Source organism: Ursus americanus, chromosome 7, assembly GCF_024610735.1.
Source record: "Ursus americanus isolate L20-20 chromosome 7, mUrsAme1.1.p, whole genome shotgun sequence".
NCBI classification, from domain to species: Eukaryota; Metazoa; Chordata; class Mammalia; order Carnivora; family Ursidae; genus Ursus; species Ursus americanus.
The window spans coordinates 43142156-43162353 of record NC_142133.1 but is presented as its reverse complement, the minus strand read 5'-3'; the positions used below and the strand labels follow the sequence as shown (position 1 = coordinate 43162353).

At 39.0% G+C, this 20198-nt stretch overlaps 1 protein-coding gene and 1 non-coding gene across 2 annotated transcripts in view; one reads left to right on the top strand and one right to left on the bottom strand.

The window, feature by feature from the left end:
- The window catches only part of CTNNA2 (catenin alpha 2), a 1091309-nt gene that overhangs the window by 951055 nt on the left and 120056 nt on the right, over positions 1–20198 (bottom strand). The window contains exon 2 of the mRNA XM_087863625.1: positions 3936–4042. Within this exon, the coding sequence (XP_087719751.1) occupies positions 3936–4037 (102 nt within the window). The 5' untranslated portion in view covers positions 4038–4042. The remainder of the gene's footprint in view (positions 1–3935; positions 4043–20198) is intronic.
- LOC123799970 (U6 spliceosomal RNA) lies at positions 17762–17864 on the top strand. The gene has a single exon (XR_006781774.1). It is a non-coding gene; the product is annotated as a U6 spliceosomal RNA (small nuclear RNA).

The following is a 20198-nucleotide window of genomic DNA, read 5'->3' as shown; positions in this document are numbered from 1 at the left end:
AGGGCAAAATATAAATACATGAAAATTTTAAAAAATAAAAGACAGTTTATGCGTCATATTTTGTTTTCCCATGCCAGATTCATTTATATCCTTCTCCTTGACTTATACAGTGTTGGATAATGGCTAACACAAGCCTGAATATAAAGTCATCAAAAACAGAAAAATGGAAGCTATATTTAATCAACATTTACTTTATACCAGTTTTTGTGTTTTAATTATTGTGTTTCATTTAATCTGTAAGATAAGGATTAAATATATTGATATGTAATCTGAAGGTAAAATTCTGAGGCTAGAAAAAGGCAATCTGCTTTTAACTAGGCTGAAGGAACTACATTTCAGACCAGATTGACCTGACTCCAAAATATCTCCTAAGCCAGTCTTTCTCAAGCTAAGATGAAAAGCCATATTTTTGTTATTCCAATACGTCATAAACCAAAGCACTGTAAAATACAACAAAATGAATGATTCAAAAATTTAAAAAGATAAAAAACACAAGTCTAAAATTATTCAACAGACATAAAATTATTCTGTAAAATGGTCATAAAAATTTAAAAGCACTTACTCTCAATTCCTGTGCTTACTACAGACCAATAACAAACAATTCATGCAGAGGCCTTGGTCTACAGACCATAATCTGAGTAGTCAACATACTCCCATATCTAAGAGCCTATCAGTAATAAGTGTTTTTGGAAGAAATTTTCATAGGGCTAACACGAATCATGATCAACTGAAAAATGTGCATAAACCTAATGAAATGTTTCAACGATTACACACAAAGATATTTACTTCCTACACCCGAAAACTTATGACTGTGTTATCTTCAGAAACAAAGGGACTTCGCAGATGTGATTAAAGATCTCAAGACAGAGAGATTATCTTAGAACATCTGGGTGGCTCCAATGTCATCACAAGGGTCCTCACAAGAGAGAAGCCGGAGAGTTTGAGTAAGAGGAGGAGGTGTGATGGTGGAAACTGAAGTCAGAGAGAGAGACATGTGAAGGCGGGATGCTGCCGGCTTTAAACAAGGATGAAAGCACCACAACCAAGAAATGCAGGTGCACACCAGATGCTGAAAAAGGAAAGGAATGTCCTCCTTAAGAAACATAGCCCTACCAACACCTTGATTTTTAGGAGTTCTGACCTCTGAAACTATAGAATAATAAATCTGCATAGTTTAAAAGCTACTCCGGTTATGGTAATTTGTGATAGTGGCTTTTGGAAACATACAGATTTTATTTTTATTTTTTTTTAAAGATTTTATTTATCTATTTGACAGAGATAGAGACAGCCAGCGAGAGAGGGAACACAAGCAGGGGGAGTGGGAGAGGAAGAAGCAGGCTCATAGCGGAGGAGCCTGATGTGGGGCTCGATCCCGTAACGCCGGGATCACGCCCTGAGCCGAAGGCAGGCGCTTAACTGCTGTGCCACCCAGGCGCCCCAACATACAGATTTTAGTTCTGGGGAGTAGGATGCTGCTATACCACCTAAAAATGTGGAAGTGGCTTTGGAATTGGTAAGAGACAGATGTTAGAAAAATTTAAAGAATTTTAATAGAAAAATTCACGATTGCCTTGAGCTGACTGTTAGTAAACACAGGGATAATAAAGGCCTTGCCTGCAAGGACTCAGAATGAAGTGAGGAGCGTGGCAGAGAAAGCCTCTGTCATCTGAGAGGATATCTAATCTTTATAAAAAGACTGCAGAAACACAGGTGTTAAAGGAGATGCTAGGGAAGGCTGAGAAAAAAATGAAGAACATGTTACTGGGAAATGGAAGAAAGAGTGACAGAAAGTTTGGATGAATAATTGTCTTACAGCCATATAGAAATCAGAATTGTACAGGATGAACTTGGATATTTAGTCAAGGAGTGTTCTAAGCACAGCGTTAAAGGAGTGCCCTGGTTTCTTCTTCCTGCTTATAGTAAAATGTGAGAAGAAAGAAATAAATTGAGAGGAGAACTGTTAAGCTAAAAGAAACCAGGACTTGATGATTTGGAAAATTCTCAGCCTATGTAAATTGCAAAGGCACTAAAATTGGAAAACTCACTTTCAGGAAAGCACGCTCTGGAGAGAAAGCCAATTGTATGTCTAGATAACCTTTGGCTGTGCCTTGGAAGGACTGAAAGCTCAGAGTATTCAGTCATACAGAGTGCTTCTTTTAAGAGATTAGGCATGTGTTTCATGGATGGCTTTGACTATTTCGGCAGAGGCCAAAAACGGAGATGGGATTATCTGGGAATGTTCTGTAAAGTAGCCTCTTCTCTAATAGAGTGAATCCCAGAGACATACAGGGGAAAACCACAAATTTCTTTGGAATGAGTCTGCGTGGCTCAGTCAGTTACGCGTCTGCCCTCAGCTCAGGTCATGATCCCGGGGTCCTGGGATGGAGCCCTGCGTCAGACTCCCTGATGAGCAGGGAGACTGCTTCTCCCTCTTTCCTGCTTGTGCTCTCTCTCTCACTATCTCTGTCTCTCTCTCTCAAATAAATAAATAAAATCTTAAAAAAAAAAAAAAAAAAAGAATGTCAAATCAGTAGAAACACTGCCAGTTGTTCCCAAGCTTTGAAGTCTAAGGGAATTTGCCCAGCTGGATTTCTAAATTGCTTGAGGTTGATAATCCTTTTTTTCCTTCCACTTTCTCTCTTTTCAAGGGGAATATCTGTACCCATTTTCTTATGCCTGTGCCACCAATGCATTTTGGGAGCATATACATATTGTTTTCTAGTTTCACAGGTAACAGATGGAGAGGAATTTTATTCAAGAATGGATTATAACCAGAACCTTACCCATACCTACTATAGACTAATAATAACCCCCAAAGTTGTCCATGTCCTCCTAATCCCTGGAAACTGTGACTATGTTATCTAAAAAGGCTGTGATTTGGTTAAGAATCTTGAGATGAGATTATTTTGGAGTATTTCAGTGGGCCCAATGTAATCATAAGGTCCTTCTAAGAGGAAGCTATGAGATGTGAGGACAGGAGCAACAGTCAGAATCAGAGAGAGAATGGAAGCTGCTACATCGCTGGCTTTGAATATGGGGGAAAGGGGAAAAGAAGGCAAGTGGACTTCAGAAGACGCAAAAGACAAGGACATGCACTTACTGCCAGAGCCTCCACAAGGAACGCAGCTCTGTCAACACCTTGACCTTAGGACTTATGACCCCAGAACCATAAGATAATAAATTTGTGATGCTGTAAGACACTAAGTTTGTAGTGATTTGTTATACCAGCTATAGGAAACCAGTATGAAAAACCAAAATTGAATTTAAATAATATAATACTAATAATAATGAAAAAAAGAAGCTTCTACTTAATTTTGCATAATATTTCCCTAAAAAACATACTATAAAAATCTTTAATTTTCATATTCCATGTATTTCTGAGTTTAATATAGCAAAGAATATGCTTCATAAGATACAAAAATTACCTTTTAAAACTTAAATTCTGATAATTTTTTTTCCTATTGGCAGTCACCTGTGGAGATGTGGCAACTATGACAACAAAAAAAATGGAACATTTCATTTTCCCAACATGAAATGTTCTCCACTGTAAGCTAAAGAAAAGTCACATACTTTGCTCTTAAATAGTCAATAGAGTTCTTCCCAACTGTGCATTAGTATCTGAAAGTGAGCTAGGAATGGTTTATCTAGACTTTGAATTCATTAGGAGGAATGACGGCGCCCTTCACCAAGTCCCCCTCTTTAATTATCTCATCAACCTAATTTCAAAAATCATATGATGAGTTTTTAACAAGGCACTTCAACTGTTACTGGGCAATAAAACCATCCATGGTTCAGGCAATAACATATCTTCAGTATTTAGCATTACGGCATGATATATTATTCACTTTTAGAGATTTCTAAGTTTTTTGAAGAGTCATGATACAATCACAATAGAAACATATACAAGTAATGAAGCATTTCAAATCATCCCTTACCTGTGTAACAAGTGGCTCCAAAAGCCTCTCCACTGTTAGTGTCCGGATTTCCAAACTTTTGGGGTCCCATTTTAAAATGATAGGTGAAGTTGCCGAAGTCATGCTCCCTATAGAAACACACATTAGTGGTAAGAAATAATGATTACTGAAATAATCAGTTACCTTGGGGGTTCAAAATGAATAAATCACCAAAACTCAGAACATACTTGAAGATTATCTACCTCGTTGAAACTCATCAAATTAAAGATGGGGAAATGTGAACCAGAATTATGTGAGGCAGTGATGTTGGAATCACATTAAAAACTGGGAGCTCCTGAGGGCACCTATATACATTAAGCAAACCCTTGGGACTGAACTGGCATGACAATATTTCACTCACTCAATATTTAGTACATATATCCATCTGCCAAATGCTGAGAAAGAATTGGACCTTGACCCCAAGTAGTTTATGTTTTCAAGGTAGAGAGAGCCAAGGTAGGCAACAATTATGCCTCAGTGTGACCCATTCTGTGACCAAGGAATGTAGAGTTCTACGGAAAAACTGAGAAAGGACACCAAAGTCAGTCTAGGAGACCAACCAAGATTTTCAGGAAGCACAGTAGATCTACCATTATCACCACATGAGGGACCTAAGTCATAACAAAATCCTACTTTGTTTTCTTCACATAACTGACCCCTGAGGATATTATACTCCCTGTGGCAGCTGAGTTTCATTCTCTTACATAGGAAGGACATTTTGCAAACTGAGTGGTGATGGTTCTGAAAATTAGCTTGCTGCTATTTACATGCTCTCTGATTACTCACTGCATTTACATTCTTGTCCCATAAAATTAGTGTCTGATAAGGTTATTTATTTCATTCTAAAGCAATCCTCTCCTACCTAAGAACCCCTGATGTGCGGGTAGCAGCCTCCCACATATCAAGCGCAAAATACAGCCCTGGCCTCAACAGAAAAATTGTACATTCTATCAGGGGTGTGTTACTCAGTGAGAAATTGACTGCTCTTTGCTGAATATATTTCGACAACTAACCACTGGACAAGCAACCTTAGAATGTACAAACTAAGTCTGAATCATTTGCTCGAATACCACTGTAAATCAAACTGTTCATAGCTGTTCTCTTCTTGTGAATCAATGTCCCCACTCCATTCCATCCTTATAAATCAATGTAGATGATTATTTCTATTAGAATTAACAGTACAAAGAAGGTCTGTCACAATAGGCGCATGCCTCTTCACTGCACTGCTACAGCAAATAGACCCAACAAATTTGCTTTGGGAAAAAAAAAAGGCGAAGGCACACTGTGCTGGTATTTTACCTCTCTCTAAATGCCATGTTTTAAATAAACCAAGCACAGCGATCCAACCGTATAGACAGATTTAGATTTGTGTTCCTTCACAACAACAATAGCTGGCACAGATAAGCTGCCTGTCCTCCAAAAACCTAAAAACACTTTACACATTTCCCATTCACACTACCAACTGCCAAATGGTAGCTCTGACATGCACGGAATTCTGTGGCTGGGCGGCACACCTTCTTGTGCTGCGGAAGGACGAAAATGCCAGATGCGTTCTGCATGCACACAGTACCACTGTCCCTACTGAGGCCAGATCTACCGAAGTGATCTTGGTCCAGTACCTATGACACAGTTATTGCAAATTTCTGGGGAGGTTCTCTGAAAGCCTTTTTCAAGTTGTGATGGAATAATGAGTAGCAAAATAAATGATGATGCACAAGGAAGTCCTATAGGGAAGCTGGATAACTAGCAGCGAAGTCATTTTAACACAATAATGAAAGAAGGGTACTAGGTGAGACTGTGCAGAGAACCACCATTGTTATATGAACATGCTTGTGCATATAAGCTGGGAGACCAAGGAAAGCACATAAAATCTTTTATGGATGTTCCAGTGCAAAACTGTAAGGAAATGAGATTCAAAACATGCTGAGGTGAGAAACAAAAATGCTAGGACAATCACATCAGAGACACTAGCTTGCATCAGGCAGAAATGGGAGACAATGAACAAAGACCTCTAGCCAACTGTAAGCCAAGAAGTAGAGTTAGAGCCTTGAGTCCTGAAGGTCGCAGAGCCCGTATAAATCTAGACATGAAAGGATAAGAGTTGCTGGGCAAAACACCTGACTTAATTTATTCTTTTGGGGATTAATCATTTCAGCCATTTCTCGTAACACAGGTAAGATTCAAAAGCAAAAGGCAAGGAAAAGTTATATGGTATTAATTTGTTGAAGAGGAAAATCTAGTCATAGAAACTTTCAATGGTCTTTTTCCAGCCATTAAGTTTTTGATATGGTTTGGACTGAAACTAGGAATTCCGCCTCTACCCTACAATATTTTCATAATTTGGTTTAATACCCAAATTAGCAAGCATGAGGGATAAGTACTGAAAAATCTCTACCTCATAACCCAGGATGTTGATAGGTAAGATTCTCATTACATTGCCTCTGAGGAGCACCCTAGCTTCAAGCTAGCTACTGAGCATGAGGCAGAAAAGGGTAAGAAGCTCTTCTGGCTGCACTATCTGAGCTGGTATAATCCTTGCAATCTGTTGTTTCTAGAAGAAGAGTTTGTGTGTCCTGCTATTTGGGTCACACACTTGATTGCTTTCTACTATGTGTACTAGAACTTGTATTAGAAACATCCTCCCCATCAAAGCATAGACCATATTGCATAAACCAGAAAAAAATTATTCTATTTTACATTAACGATCATAACCTTAGTCTTCTAGATTCAACTATTGATGATCTTCCTCTTCAGTGCTAGTAAGGACAGATGGTGGCAAAGAAGAGAAAAACAGTCAAATATCCTCTAGAGCACAGGACTGGGGCAACTGCAGTCAGTAGAAATGACAGTGTGTGACCCCCATGACGAGCATACGCAAGATGGCTAACTCCCAACTGAGGGTGTCATCCCACCTGTGCTTTCAATATTTATAAATTCAGAAGGGTTAAGAGTACATGGGCTTTGAAGGTAGATCAAGTGACTATTCAGTAAATAGTCACTTCCCCCTCCATCCCTCACCTTCATGAAAAGAGAATACTTTCCCACTTCACTGATATTGGGCTTTGGGTAGGGGAACGTTAGGAAATATGATCTGAACAGACCTTGGAAATATGCTCGTGTGGTTAGACTCGTCCTCCTGTGCTACCGTCTCCTGTACATGATGAGAGTCACATATAGCCCACTGGTCCAAAAAAGAAGAAAGACCTATGGAGCAAACCTGAATTCAAGCTGCATCTGGAGCCCAAACCAGCTCAGCCAAGACTGGCCAGCCAGCTCCCAATCAAACCACAGAAACAGCTTCAAGAATTAAATGCTTGCTATTGTATATCACTGAGATTTTGTCATTAACTGTTATTCAACAATAGCTAACAGAATGATGGCACATAGACTTTTGTTTGAACCGAAGCCCTATAATTTATCAACAATGTGATGTTGTCCAAATTAGGTGATTTGGTCATTCTTCCTGAGTCTCAGTTTCCTCAAATGAAAAACCAGGATGAGTGTTTTATAGGGTTATTGTGAGAATTAAATAACTTAGTAGACAGAAAACCCTTCTGGCAATATTATTATTTTTATTATTCTCCAAACTTGAAGTACATTCTTCTGGCATTTTTTTTAATCTCTAGGAGGAATAGGGAAGCACGCACTAAAAATAAATAACCAGATTGACACTCCTCTGAGTGAACAAACCAAATTGACTCAAATGAGAAGGCCAGAGAACAAATCAAGTGTTTAGTCACCCACACCTGCCTTTCATCTTTCCAAGGATGGGATGACACATTGTCTCAAATCCACACTACATATCTGTACAATTAATGTAGTCTGTTTTGCCCACAAACAAGATTCTATTTTTTTCAATGCTTTAAACTTAAAGGAAAAAAAAAAAAAACAACATTTATCTTACTTGCTTTTGGTAAGGAGACTTAGAACATTGACTGGACACAGTGAAAGAATAAAAAACAGGCATTGTAACAAAAGATAGCAAGGTTGTCTTCTTCCATACATCATGAATTTATAAGCCCAAGGACAAGCTCTTAGCAATTTATTTAATCTCTGAGATTTTCTTCTTGAAAAGTATCAAAATATCAAATTGTATATCCATGAAAGGTGCCAACATGGTCTGTAGGGTAGTATCTTACATAATATCAGACTCTCTCCATGGGAGTAAAGAAGAAGCATGGACCAGGATGCTAGCAACCATTCGTCATTCATAACAGAAAAAGCAAAACCTAATGAAAAGAAAAGCCAGAGTAAAATGAGGTCACTTATAAACAGCCAAGGGTCAAGTGCCTTGTTTCTTTGGACAGTGTCCTGATAGAAAATTCCTCGAGGTTGCCTATTCCAGGGAATGCCTTCGTATGACAAATATGTTAATGGAGTATAGAATGTACCACAGAGATTCCCCTTTCCAGGCATTCCTGGAAAATGTCTTTTGAATTCTCTGCCTCACTTTTCCAAGTTCTCACCATTCCTTCTACTGTTCTTTTGCAAAGCAATGGTCCAGGATATTCTCCAGTTGCCTAGAAGACCACCCGAACCTGCCTTCCCTCTATAGGGCTCCAGCTTCAGATTCTCTTCACAAATCTTTCTCTTCACCAACACTAAGCACTACTGCCAACAAACTCTCTGAGGCTTTATTAGACAACAGGCTAGCTTTGGTTGACAGGCAAATTCAGAAGAAGTTAATGACTAATAGTGTGGTTTATTCACCTATCTCACACCAACGATATTGAGTCAATCACTTAACCTAAGCTTCAGTTTCACTGCTGTAAAATAAGAATGGCAATACTCTTACATAATTCATGAATTTGTTCTGAAAATCAGTGAAATAATTGCATATGTAAAAAGTGCTGTTTTTACTTCTTTGCATGCTGTCTGTGCAAATGTCCAGTTTAAGGGGTCCATGGGGGTGGGGACCCATGGAGATGGTTACAAACAAAGCTTTGTTAAGAAAGTAAAATATATTTTAAAAAAGATGGGGCGCCTGGGTGGCACAGCGGTTAAGCGTCTGCCTTCGGCTCAGGGCGTGATCCCGGCGTTATGGGATCGAGCCCCACATCAGGCTCTTCTGCTAGGAGCCTGCTTCTTCCTCTCCCACTCCCCCTGCTTGTGTTTCCTCTCTCACTGGCTGTCTCTATCTCTGTCAAGTAAATAAATAAAATCTTTAAAAAAAATTAAAAAAAAAAAAAGAAAGAGAGTAAAAGATATGAAAAGGAGATAATTTTCTAAATTTCTTCAGCATTTTAAGAATCAAGCCTAGAAACACTGAATTATACTACCTTCATGAGTAATAACAATATTGGCTAATGACCTCGCATTATCATTATCACCCATAGCAAAACTGAGGTATAAAATAGCTAAGAAATTTGTCCAAGGTCACAAAATTTCTACCTAAACTGCCTGGATTTAGCATCTGTGCTTACAACCACTATGTTTACTGCTTCTAAAGAATTCCTAGGATAAGTTTAATGGCAACACCACTATGGGACTTCTGAACTAGGGAGGAAGATGGAGATATGGACAGAAATGGAAAAACCGAGGAGCTAGCCTTTCTGGAGAACAAGAGGAGGAGGGGAAGAAGAGGGACAAAAAGGAACGCTAGATAAGGGAAACACAAAAGACAGGTGCCCTGATCCACATGGAGAGCCCACAGCAAGTATGGCTGCATTTTCCAGTGAGACAAAGCAGGTCCTGAGTTCAGTTTCTTCCAGATACCTTTGCTCCTTTGAGGCAAGAATGGGATGCACACAATGAGGCTGGCCCGGCAAGTGAGCAAGGTAACACCCTGGCAAAGCCAAGAAAAAGGCCCTGCGATGAGTCACACCCAGTAAACAGAATTTTGACCCCCATGACCTTGGTCCCCTTGTGTTCTACTTGTGAACAGGTTACATTACATGGTAAAGGGGACTTGGCTTATGTAATTAAGGTCACTAATCACTGGATCTTAAAATAGAGAGTTGATCCTGTATTTATTTAAGTGGGCCCAATGTAAAGCTGAGCCCTTAAAAACAGCATTCTCCTGGCAATGGGTAGAAAAGGATGTCATAGAGATGTAGCAGACAAGAATGTAGGTGAAGTAGGTGGAGCAGAAGAGGATGGGGAAGTGGAGCAAAAGGATGTCATGTGGCGTAGAAGAGGATGGCAGAAGGACTGAACCCACTGTTGCTAGGGGTGGCCATATGGAAAGCAGGGAGAGGAATATGGGTAGATTTTGAGAGCTAGGAGCTAAGAGTGGGCTGTGGCTGAAAGCCAGCAAAGAAATGAGGCCTCAGTACTATAGCCAAAAGGTACTGAATTTGGCCAAAACCCTGAATAAAATTTGAAATGGATTCTTCCCCAGCACCTCCAATAAGGAACATGCCCCTTCAACACCCTGGTTTCAGTCTTGTGAGATGCTAAGCAGAGGACCCAGCCAAGTCCACCTGGGCTTCTAAACTTTCGAGATTATGAGATAATAAATTTGTGGTAGGTCTTTAAGGCAGCCATTGGTAGCTCTCAGATTTCTGTGTGATCACAATCACCTGCACGGTATGTTCATACGCAAACTGCTGGGACCTATCCAGAGAGTTTGAGATGCATCAGATCGGGGCGGGACAGAAACTTTGCACTTTGGGGGGCATTTTTAACAAGCTATAACAAATTTCCTGATGAGGCCTATGCTACTAGTCCAGGAATCGCACTTTGAGAACCACTGTGGTAAACACAGACCATAACCATGCGTGGTAGCAGGGGAGCCAGGATCGGGAACATATGTGATAGCTCTGTGGAGACCCCAGGACCAGTAATAATGCCACCTCTGTTATTATTACAATTACCACTCTAATTGTTGTTGTTATCATACCTTTCTAAAAGGTATTTACACATTTTAGAGGATCTGATGCCTTGAAATGATTCCCAACAAGAAAGTAGAATGTCATATTTAAATCACACATGGGTTTTCAAACCACATGTGAACCAACCCCCACTCTCCCAAAAAATTCCAATAGTTCCCCCCCAGGAGACACCTTTTCTTATTAGAATCACTGCCATTGTAGTGATCCCTGTGAAGAATGTAAAGTAACATTAGGTGAGAGTCACCCCCTGCTTACTTCACCAGAAGCAGAAATGAAGGTCAACCAATACTTGCTTAATAGAGAATAAATGTCTCCAAAGAAATGGTGTTCCTAAATAATTCGAATTATTTGAGGGCTATAAAAATGTCACCCACGTGTGGAACATAAAGAATAGCACAGAGGACCACAGGGGAAGGAAGGGAAACCTGAATGGGAAGAAATCAGAGAGGGAGAAAAACCATGAGAGACTCTGGACTCCAGGAACCAAACTGAGGGTTGCAGAGGGGAGGGAGGTGAGGGGATCGGGTAACCGGGTGATGGGTAGTAAGGAGGGCACAAGCTGTGATGAGCACTGGGTGTTATACACAACTAATGAATTGTTGAAAACTAATCAAAAACTAACAATGTACTATATATGTTGGCTAACTGAACATTAAAAAAGTCTCCCAAACATTTTACCTGAAACACAACAGTAGTTTTAATTTTCTGTTGTTAATTAAGACACCTCCAATATCCAAGTACCCTATTGTAAGAGGGGCTATTCTTTTTTCCTGGAGTTGAGGAGAATATGTGGTATGTAAATATCGCAGGTGGGAGTAGAAGGTAAGAAACAAAGACAGGGAAGGATATTTGATAACCCTTCAGATATCCCTAGAACGTAGTGTTGGGGTTGGTGTAGAGCATGAAATCAGCCATACTAACTGGATTGCTAAAATGTAACACGGAGGCACGAAAGGTTTCAGAGAAGGGCAGAGGACTTTGGAATGCTGAGGCCTGCGCAACCACCCTGCCATAGGAATGCCACGGGGAGTTGCCCTCCCTGAAGCTTTCAAAGAACAAACAGCCACCCTGTGATCTAAGAGGAGTATGCAGTGTCTCCTAGGCTATGTTTAGCAGAACTGGTAGAACACGCTGATTAGCATATCGTATCTTTCCCATACACAGACCTTCCTAGTTCCGGTAAGACCCCTTGGCACACATCACGTGCTTGAGAAACAGTGATAAAGATTTATGATTATCCTGAGGGACCAATAAAGGCAGGAGCAAAGAAGAACAAAGGGTCTCTGAGCATGGACCCCCTTGCCTTCTCTTCTCTTTCACAGCAAAGTTTGGAGTAATCTTTCATCCGTTGGTACAAGGAGGGCTGGCCATTCCCAGCAAAGTAGAAGTCACATTGATTCCCACCAAAACACACTTAACTGCAATGGAACCAGCTTCAAATGGAAGTGGGGGAGTGGTATTGGGCACTCCTCCTGTGGTATCCACTGTACAAATGGCCTGGCCTAGTGGCTTAGCTATGGTAAAGATTTGCTTCTTATTTTTCCTCCACTAACTTTGCTCAATTTAAGCTCATTTCCTCTTACTTTGACTACAAAGAGGCAGCATATTGACCATTGCTGTCCTCTACATAATAACCATTCAAAGCCCTGGCTCCGTGAACTGAGAGATGACCCAAGATGCAAGTCACAGCTGCAATTATAGGATCTATCACCATTTGTATTAAACTGAAGTGATATATAATTTCCAACTGTTCTTCGCTATTTGCAGTTATCTGGGGGGTGGGGCAGTTAGGTCTGCTACTGTTCAAGCAAAGTTGAACACTACACTTCAGTATTACAGTATTTGCAAGACCTTTATTTATGGTAAGCCCATACTTCTTAACAAAACATTTAACAAAAGAAATGCTACAGAACAAAAATATCATTCTAATGATTTCAAAAGGCTGTAATAACACTTCATGTCAAAGCATAAATGCCTACTAAAAGATACCTTAGCATTTTTTTTAAATACTATTATATTCTCTTTGGAGCCTGTTATTTCTTCTACCCAAATAAACAGAAGTTCACCAAAAAGGAATATATGAAGAAAGCTCCACAGCCTCAAGACTTTCAGCATGACAAGTTTAGACTAATAATATATAGCCTAGAGCCTGCTGATTAAAAAAGAAATAACCATGTCCATATCTTACTGAAATGGGTTTTTATATGTACAATAGCATACTCATAAAATTTAAAACTATGTGCCAACTTAATAGAAATTCACTACTCCTGGAGTATGCTAATAGAAAGTCAGTACTTTGAAATTCAAAATGAAAACTAGTATCTGTCAAATTCATTTCCTTGTTTTCACTGCATTCATAGTCTCATCATTTAAATTCATTTTGGAGCAAAAAGAAACTCAATCTACACCTAAAAATGGCTTGTTTTCCATTGGGGTGTAAAAATACGTGACATGCAGGTAGGCAGTGCTTACACTGTGTGCTCTGTTAGGTTTCCAAAGTCCCAAGAAGGACTAAGTTTTTCTAAACAAAATATACTTGACCAAAGGGAAATATTTTTCTACCTGTCTATTATCATTTAGCAACGATAAAATTCAGTGTAGATTCCAAACACTGAGAATAAGACTATTAATATTTTAGATAAGATATTTAGAGGAAGTATCTTTATATAGTCCAAAAGCAACTTCAAATTATTTAATAGGAACAGAACTTCTTTGGCAATTAATTTACTCTATGTCCTTCTAACCTCCTGTAAATTAGAATTCCATATGCAATGATTATATAACCCTTATCTTCACCAGAATCTCAACATTTCATATTCAGATTACAGCCAAATAACCACCAAACTGCTCTATCTTCAGTCACTTTAATATAATTCAGTCCAAATTAATCATCTGATTAATCATCTAATTAATCACTTCTTTTCTAAGAGACCAAGATGACTGCGTCATTCTCTTCCTCAAGAATTTGCAAGTCCTCCTTGTAAGCATGGCTTGGTGCTCCGCTTTCTGACCACCGTCTACTGGATCTTATTTCTTTAACAAAAATCTGTTTCCATCAGGTTTGGACCACATTATAACACCTGGTTCATGCCACTTCCCAAACCCCCCACCTGGAACACCCTCCTTTTCATCATTCAACATGCAAATATTGACATCCTCCCACTTCATCTTTTCCCAAACCTCTAAACTGCTACTGGGTTTACAGTAAGTAACAGAAGAGCTTATTTTTTTCTAAAGTGGCTCATTGTTAAGAAATGGACATTAGTTTTTACATCACCCACTTGGTTATAAACTCATTAGGGCACAAATTAAGTTTTTTACTTCTTTCCTTTTTTTAATTAATTATTTTTAGAGAGAGAGCATGCGCAGGAGGGACAGAGGGAGAGGGACAGAGAATCCCAAGCAAACTCCATGCTGAGCAGAGGCCCATGTGAGGCTCGATCCCAGGACCCTGAGATCACGACCTGAGCTGAAACCAAGAATCAGATGTTTAACCGACTGTGCCACCCAGATGGCCCCTACTTCTTTTCTATCATCTGTAGAATAAATTGGGTGTTAGGTCTATAGCCTTCAAAAATGTTTGATTAGCTATGCACATATTCAAATAATTATCTTTTTTTCTTTTCTTTCAAATTTTTATCTTTTTTTTTTTAGATCTTTTCAATAGTGGAGTTCATTTCCTGGAGAGTAATAGATTTAAAAATATCTTTTAGATACAGTTTTATAGAGATATTCTTTGCTCAGTACTTATTAGCAACCTAAAACAAGCAATAGTTTGGTATTGTTTAGAAAACATAATTTATATTCAGGATTCTTTTAATTTACATTTGTAAAAATACATGGTTTCAGTGCTTATTTTAACTGTATCACTAATTTTTAGTTATTATGTTATAAAACTGGGTTTCATTTTTGTTTAGGAAAAATCTTGGGGCTTCCTTCCTCAAACTAGTGAGGTCTGCTTCAATATTTTATTCACTGCCAAGCTCCACTTGAGGAATATTTGGCAAAGGACCGTACAAGCTCCACAGGTTGGACCACAGTATCTTTTAGGAAGTCTTCCTTCTCATCACCAACCCTAATTGCCTTTTGTCCCCAAGGCCCTGTGACTCGGCCTTTCTCTGAATTCCACTGTATTCCATCTAATTAGGATGAATACTGCATAATATTTAATTTGAACACAAATTGCCTTGTGTTGTTGTCTATTTGCTTTATATAAGTTTTTGTCCTCTCTAATACACTCAGGGACAGGGACTCTGCCCCTTTCATAATGATTAGCACGGTGTTGAGTATTTAGGCAAAATGTTATGACGATTCGTGGACTTGATTCTCTGCCAACTTCAAGTCTCACAATCACACACGAAAGATGACTATGCCTAAATTACAACACTAATGCTCTTATGCAGGGTTTTTCAACTGAGAACACATCACTTTAGATGCTACTTATCTGAAAAGCTAAACAAAAAGTGGTTTTCCTCCCTCAAAATGCCTTCAACATTCTAGGAAAGAAATCCCACAGGCTCCAGTTCCTCCTTCCTTCAATCTTTGATCATCCATCCATCCATTCAGTGCATGTGTATTAACCAACTGGAGTGTACAAGGCCCAGACAGATGCTATGGGAAACATCAAAGTGTTTCAGACTTGCTGAATGCTCACTGGTGAGGTGAGAACTGCTCTGCCTCCTCAGATGTAAAAACAGAAACCATCCCTCAAGAAAGGAGTACTCAGAGATGAGCTCAGCTTAGGATGAGCATCTCGAAGACCATTGTCGTCCCATTTCAACAGGGCGCTTCGAGCAGGTGATAGAGAAGGAACCAACAGCACCTCCAAATTTTGTACATACTGATGGAGCAATATTGAACAGTTTGTGCAGCAGAAAAATGGGGAAAGAATCAATCCCCTTTTGATTTGCTGCCAGAAAAGTGCTCAAAACAAAAATGAGCCAGCTTGTGCAAAAGCATTCCCGCAACCCGAGGACAGATCAAGAAAACAAAGTACTCATAATATGAAGGTATGATATAAAAAAATAAATGCAGATAGTTAGGTAAGAGCCATTTTAAATTGTTAAGTGATTATAAGAATACTTAATTAGTGTTTAAGGACTTGTATTTTTTAAGTAAGCTCTAGTGAGTTACTGTACGTTATTGTAAAAGTCAAAGTTAAATCTGCACATGTGCTGGTGAGTTAATAAGGATTTAAACTGCAGAAACTCGGAAATTATCAAAGCCTTCTACCTCCGCCTCTCTCAGTCTCCCAAGCGGAAGGGGCTTATTCACCAGGTCTAATGTAAAGAGATAGTGCTGTGCATCCAGTGGGAACTATAGTAAATGGGAGATTATTCCTCTGCATTATTACCCTTGCCCCTTTCTACTGAATTGTCAGTCTTGAAAAGTCATAACACATACAGCAATCATACTTGCTTAGAATTTTTCTATAGCAAGGATTAATATCTGAGCACCGGGGGTACTCAGCATATATGCCCCCTGATAAATCGCCCTGTTACACTTGTTGATAAAGAAAATCATATGTGAAAAACAGATACAATAAACCAGGCTTCCTTCTGGTGAGAAGCATAACTATGCTTATGAGCCAAAAAATACCTCAGGTGATATGCTTTTGTGAAAACAAAGATAAAATGTACAATGGCATTTAGGAAATGCATATGGGTTTCTGTTAAGTCTGCACATTTCAAGGTAGTAATTCTTCCCATTTAAATAGTTCATAATTTCAACACACCAAAGACTTCATTGACAACTCCTGGCCACTGGCCCAAGTTTATTATCATTATTTATAGTTTTATGTTCTTATCATCAAATCCTGGTGTGCTGGACTGAATGGGAGCCCTTGATCACTGGGAGAGACAAGGAGCCTTTGATCACTGGGAGAGACAAGATGTGCTCAAGAGAGCAATGGGTGCAGTCACCAGGACATGCTGAGCACCCGCGCTGAGCAGCTGTTCTTCAGACACTCCACATACACCACCTCACACTATCTTCTCATTTCTCTGAGGTCAATATGATCACATCCCCATTTTACAGATAAGGGCACTGAAGCACAAGATGTTCAGTCATTTTCCCAATGTTAATAGAATTTAACCAAGATTTGTTCCAAATCTGTGTATTTTTCCCAACATGCAATGCAACTGCCCTAGGTTAAATACTTCACTTTGCAGGTAATTAAGTCTCAGGGGGCAGAAAAGTTAAGAAAATATATCTTCAAGTACCTTCACAGAAATACATGGATAATAAATCCCAAATAGATTATGTAAGGTAACTAAAACATCTGGGAGATGTTCCTGACCTTTCAGTTTGTCAGAGAAAACTAGACCTTTCTAACATGCATCTCCTGGCATCACTCTCAGGATACAAGTGAACTTATGATGGATCTAATCCAATATGGCAGTTCTTTGTTCCATGCATGTTCCAAAAGTCTTCAGCAAATAACTGAATATATGTGTGTATAAGCCATTTCATTCTAAGGTGACCGGAATCACCTCAGGTAACCATCTGCAAGCTATTCAACATCTTTTTCCACTCTCACCTCCTTCCCCGTTGCCTTATTGTAAGATGGGGCTTGTTTCCACCTTCCTACCTATACCTCATCTTTTCCTGCCTCCTAAGGCTTCACTCCATGAATCACGACGTCTCCTTTGTATCCTCAATTTATCCCCCTTTTCTGGTTCCTTCAAGTCAGTGAAAGGTCTTATCCAAGCAAAAAACAAAAACAAAACCCCTCAAACCAGAAATCAAACAAACAAAACACCCCTCTCCATCCTAATCCTCTCTTGGCATTCTGTACTTCCTGTCCCCTTACAGCCTGGCTTCTGGAAAGGGTGGTCTAGGATGCTTTTTCTGTTCTCTCACTACCTACCCATTCCCCATCCCACAACAATCTGGCTACTGCCCTCACCATTCCACTGAAATTAGCCTTGCAAAGTTACAAATGATCTTGTAGTTGCTTAATTCAATGGACACCATGTGCTTCTCCAGCTTACATACTAAAATTAGAAAGATGTGGAGAAGACTATCATGGTTTCTGGACAAAAATGATAAGGAAATTCATGCAGTGCTTCATATTTTTATAGTAGGAACTCACTTTGTTATATATAGACATATCTGGATATAGAGAATATATTTGCATATAGAAAAAGTCTGGAAAGATAAACATCAAAATTTTAGCAGTAGTTATGCTGGGCGATGGGATTTAGGGCAATTCTTAAATTATACATTTTGTATATATATATGTTTTATACATTTATACATATATATGTTTTCACCATATATGTGTGTATATATACATATATATTTCAACTTACATAATGATTAGATATTTCTTATCTAAATAAAAATAAATATATCACCTCAAAAGATCCAGTGATCCCTTTTCATTTCTTACCTTATTGGACCTCTCAGCAGTATTTAATAGTATAATTACTGTTCTCTTTCCTTGGCTTCAAGAACACCACTCTCCCCTGATCTTTCTCTACCCTCTTGGCATCTTGTTTTTAGTCTCTCCCTTTTCTACACACAGTCTCTGCGTGGCCTCATTCATGTCAGGGTCTTACATGATGCTGAAAACTCCCAACTCTATTTCTCTAGCTCAGGATTCCTGCCTGAGTTCTAGCCTCCTACGTGCAATCATTCACTAGGTTTCCAAACACTTCAAAGTGAACTCATCCTCCCCCACCCCAAATTGGTCCAACTCCTATAGTCATATGTCAATGAACAGAACCACTATCTATCAAGCCCTGTCAGAAATGGAGAAGTCATTTTTTATTCCTTTCCTTTTTCTTACCTCCTATATTAACAATCTCAAGTCTAAAATAATTCTATCTTCCATATTTCAAAAACATCACTTTTTTCCTCTATCACCACTGCCCTAATCAAGGCTCTCATCTTTTCTTCTTTAGGTCATTGAACCAGCCTCTTGATTGTCAAATTGCTCTTAGTCTTAGTCCCCTCTAAACCCTCCTCTATTCTGCAGTCTTAGTGGTTTTTCCAAAATATAAATTATATCATGTCACTGTGGGTTGAAAGCCTCTGATGACTCCTACTGCCTAAGGATAAAGTTCCAATTATACTATTGTCCTCCAGTATAGACTTATTACTCAGCATCCATCTTCAGTCTTTCTGACCTCTAGACTTGGTGAACTGTTGCTATTCTCCAAACATTCCATATTCTCTGACACCTCTAAGCCTTTGCTCATGCCACTCCATCTACAAAAATCTCCTTCCCTGTTTTCTTAACTTGATTTAGTCTCAGTTATCCTTTGAGACTAAACTCAGGCTTCATTTCTTGACCTGCTCAGACCCACACTTGCTCTCAGAGCACATTTGCTTCCCTCTACTGTGCTACAAATCACACTCTACTTTAATTGTTCACTCATTTGTCTCTTTCACAGTAAAATGTTGAGATCCTTGAGGCAAGGATTGTGAATTTAATATTTTTTTGAATATACACATAAGTAAATTCCATACAAAAGGCAACCACTTCCCAGCTGATGTGATGAGGAGATACAAAACAAGGTCTCTTGAACAAATTTACCCAGGAGATACTACAGTGTCATTCTTCAAAAGTCACTAAAGTAAACATAAGTACATCTAAGGGTATTTGTTCAACCCCTATACTGACAGCTTAAAGAGCTCAAAATTCAGGAAGAGCTCCAGGAAAAAAATTAGAACTTGAATTAGAGCCATTCTTGCTGACAAGCATAAGGTCTTTTAAGCTGGCACTTTGCTGCAGGAATGCCAAGATGTAATGCAGGGAACACAGCACACGAAGTGAGAAAAAACAGTTTCTAGTTATATCTTTACTTTCCAGCCACCCAAACGATTCTCTTGGCAAATCACCTGCTTCATCTGAAATTATAGGGCAGCACCTTTACAGGCCTGAAAGACCAGATGGTCTTCTGTATTTCCTTTAGCACTAAAATAAATAATTATAACATTTCCATGAGAATGTTTTTCAACAAATTATTTTCAGTTCTTATAATACAAACGAGATGATATACTAACTATCTATGATTATTGGGGGGGTTTATTTAAGTAAGAAGTCCCTTAAGGACTACCAAGTAAGCTTTGTTAACTAAATTTAAATACCATCTTTCACATACTGGTATTACTGATCTCACAACAGGAGAGCATGGTTTTATACTGGCTCTTCAATACTGAAGAGAAATTACCTGTCATCAATGGACCTTGGTCCACACTCCTCTCTCTCCTCTGACCAAAGACAGTCAGGCACAAAATGCTCCTTTGACTAGATGGGAAACAGAAGAAAACAAATGGCCTCTCAAGTAACACTGAAGACAGAATTATATTTAAAATAGAAGATAATTATTATGTAAAATACTGCATCTCACAGACATCTTCCTCCACTAACCCCCTCAAAGCCTACTGCTTTTTCTCTTAAACA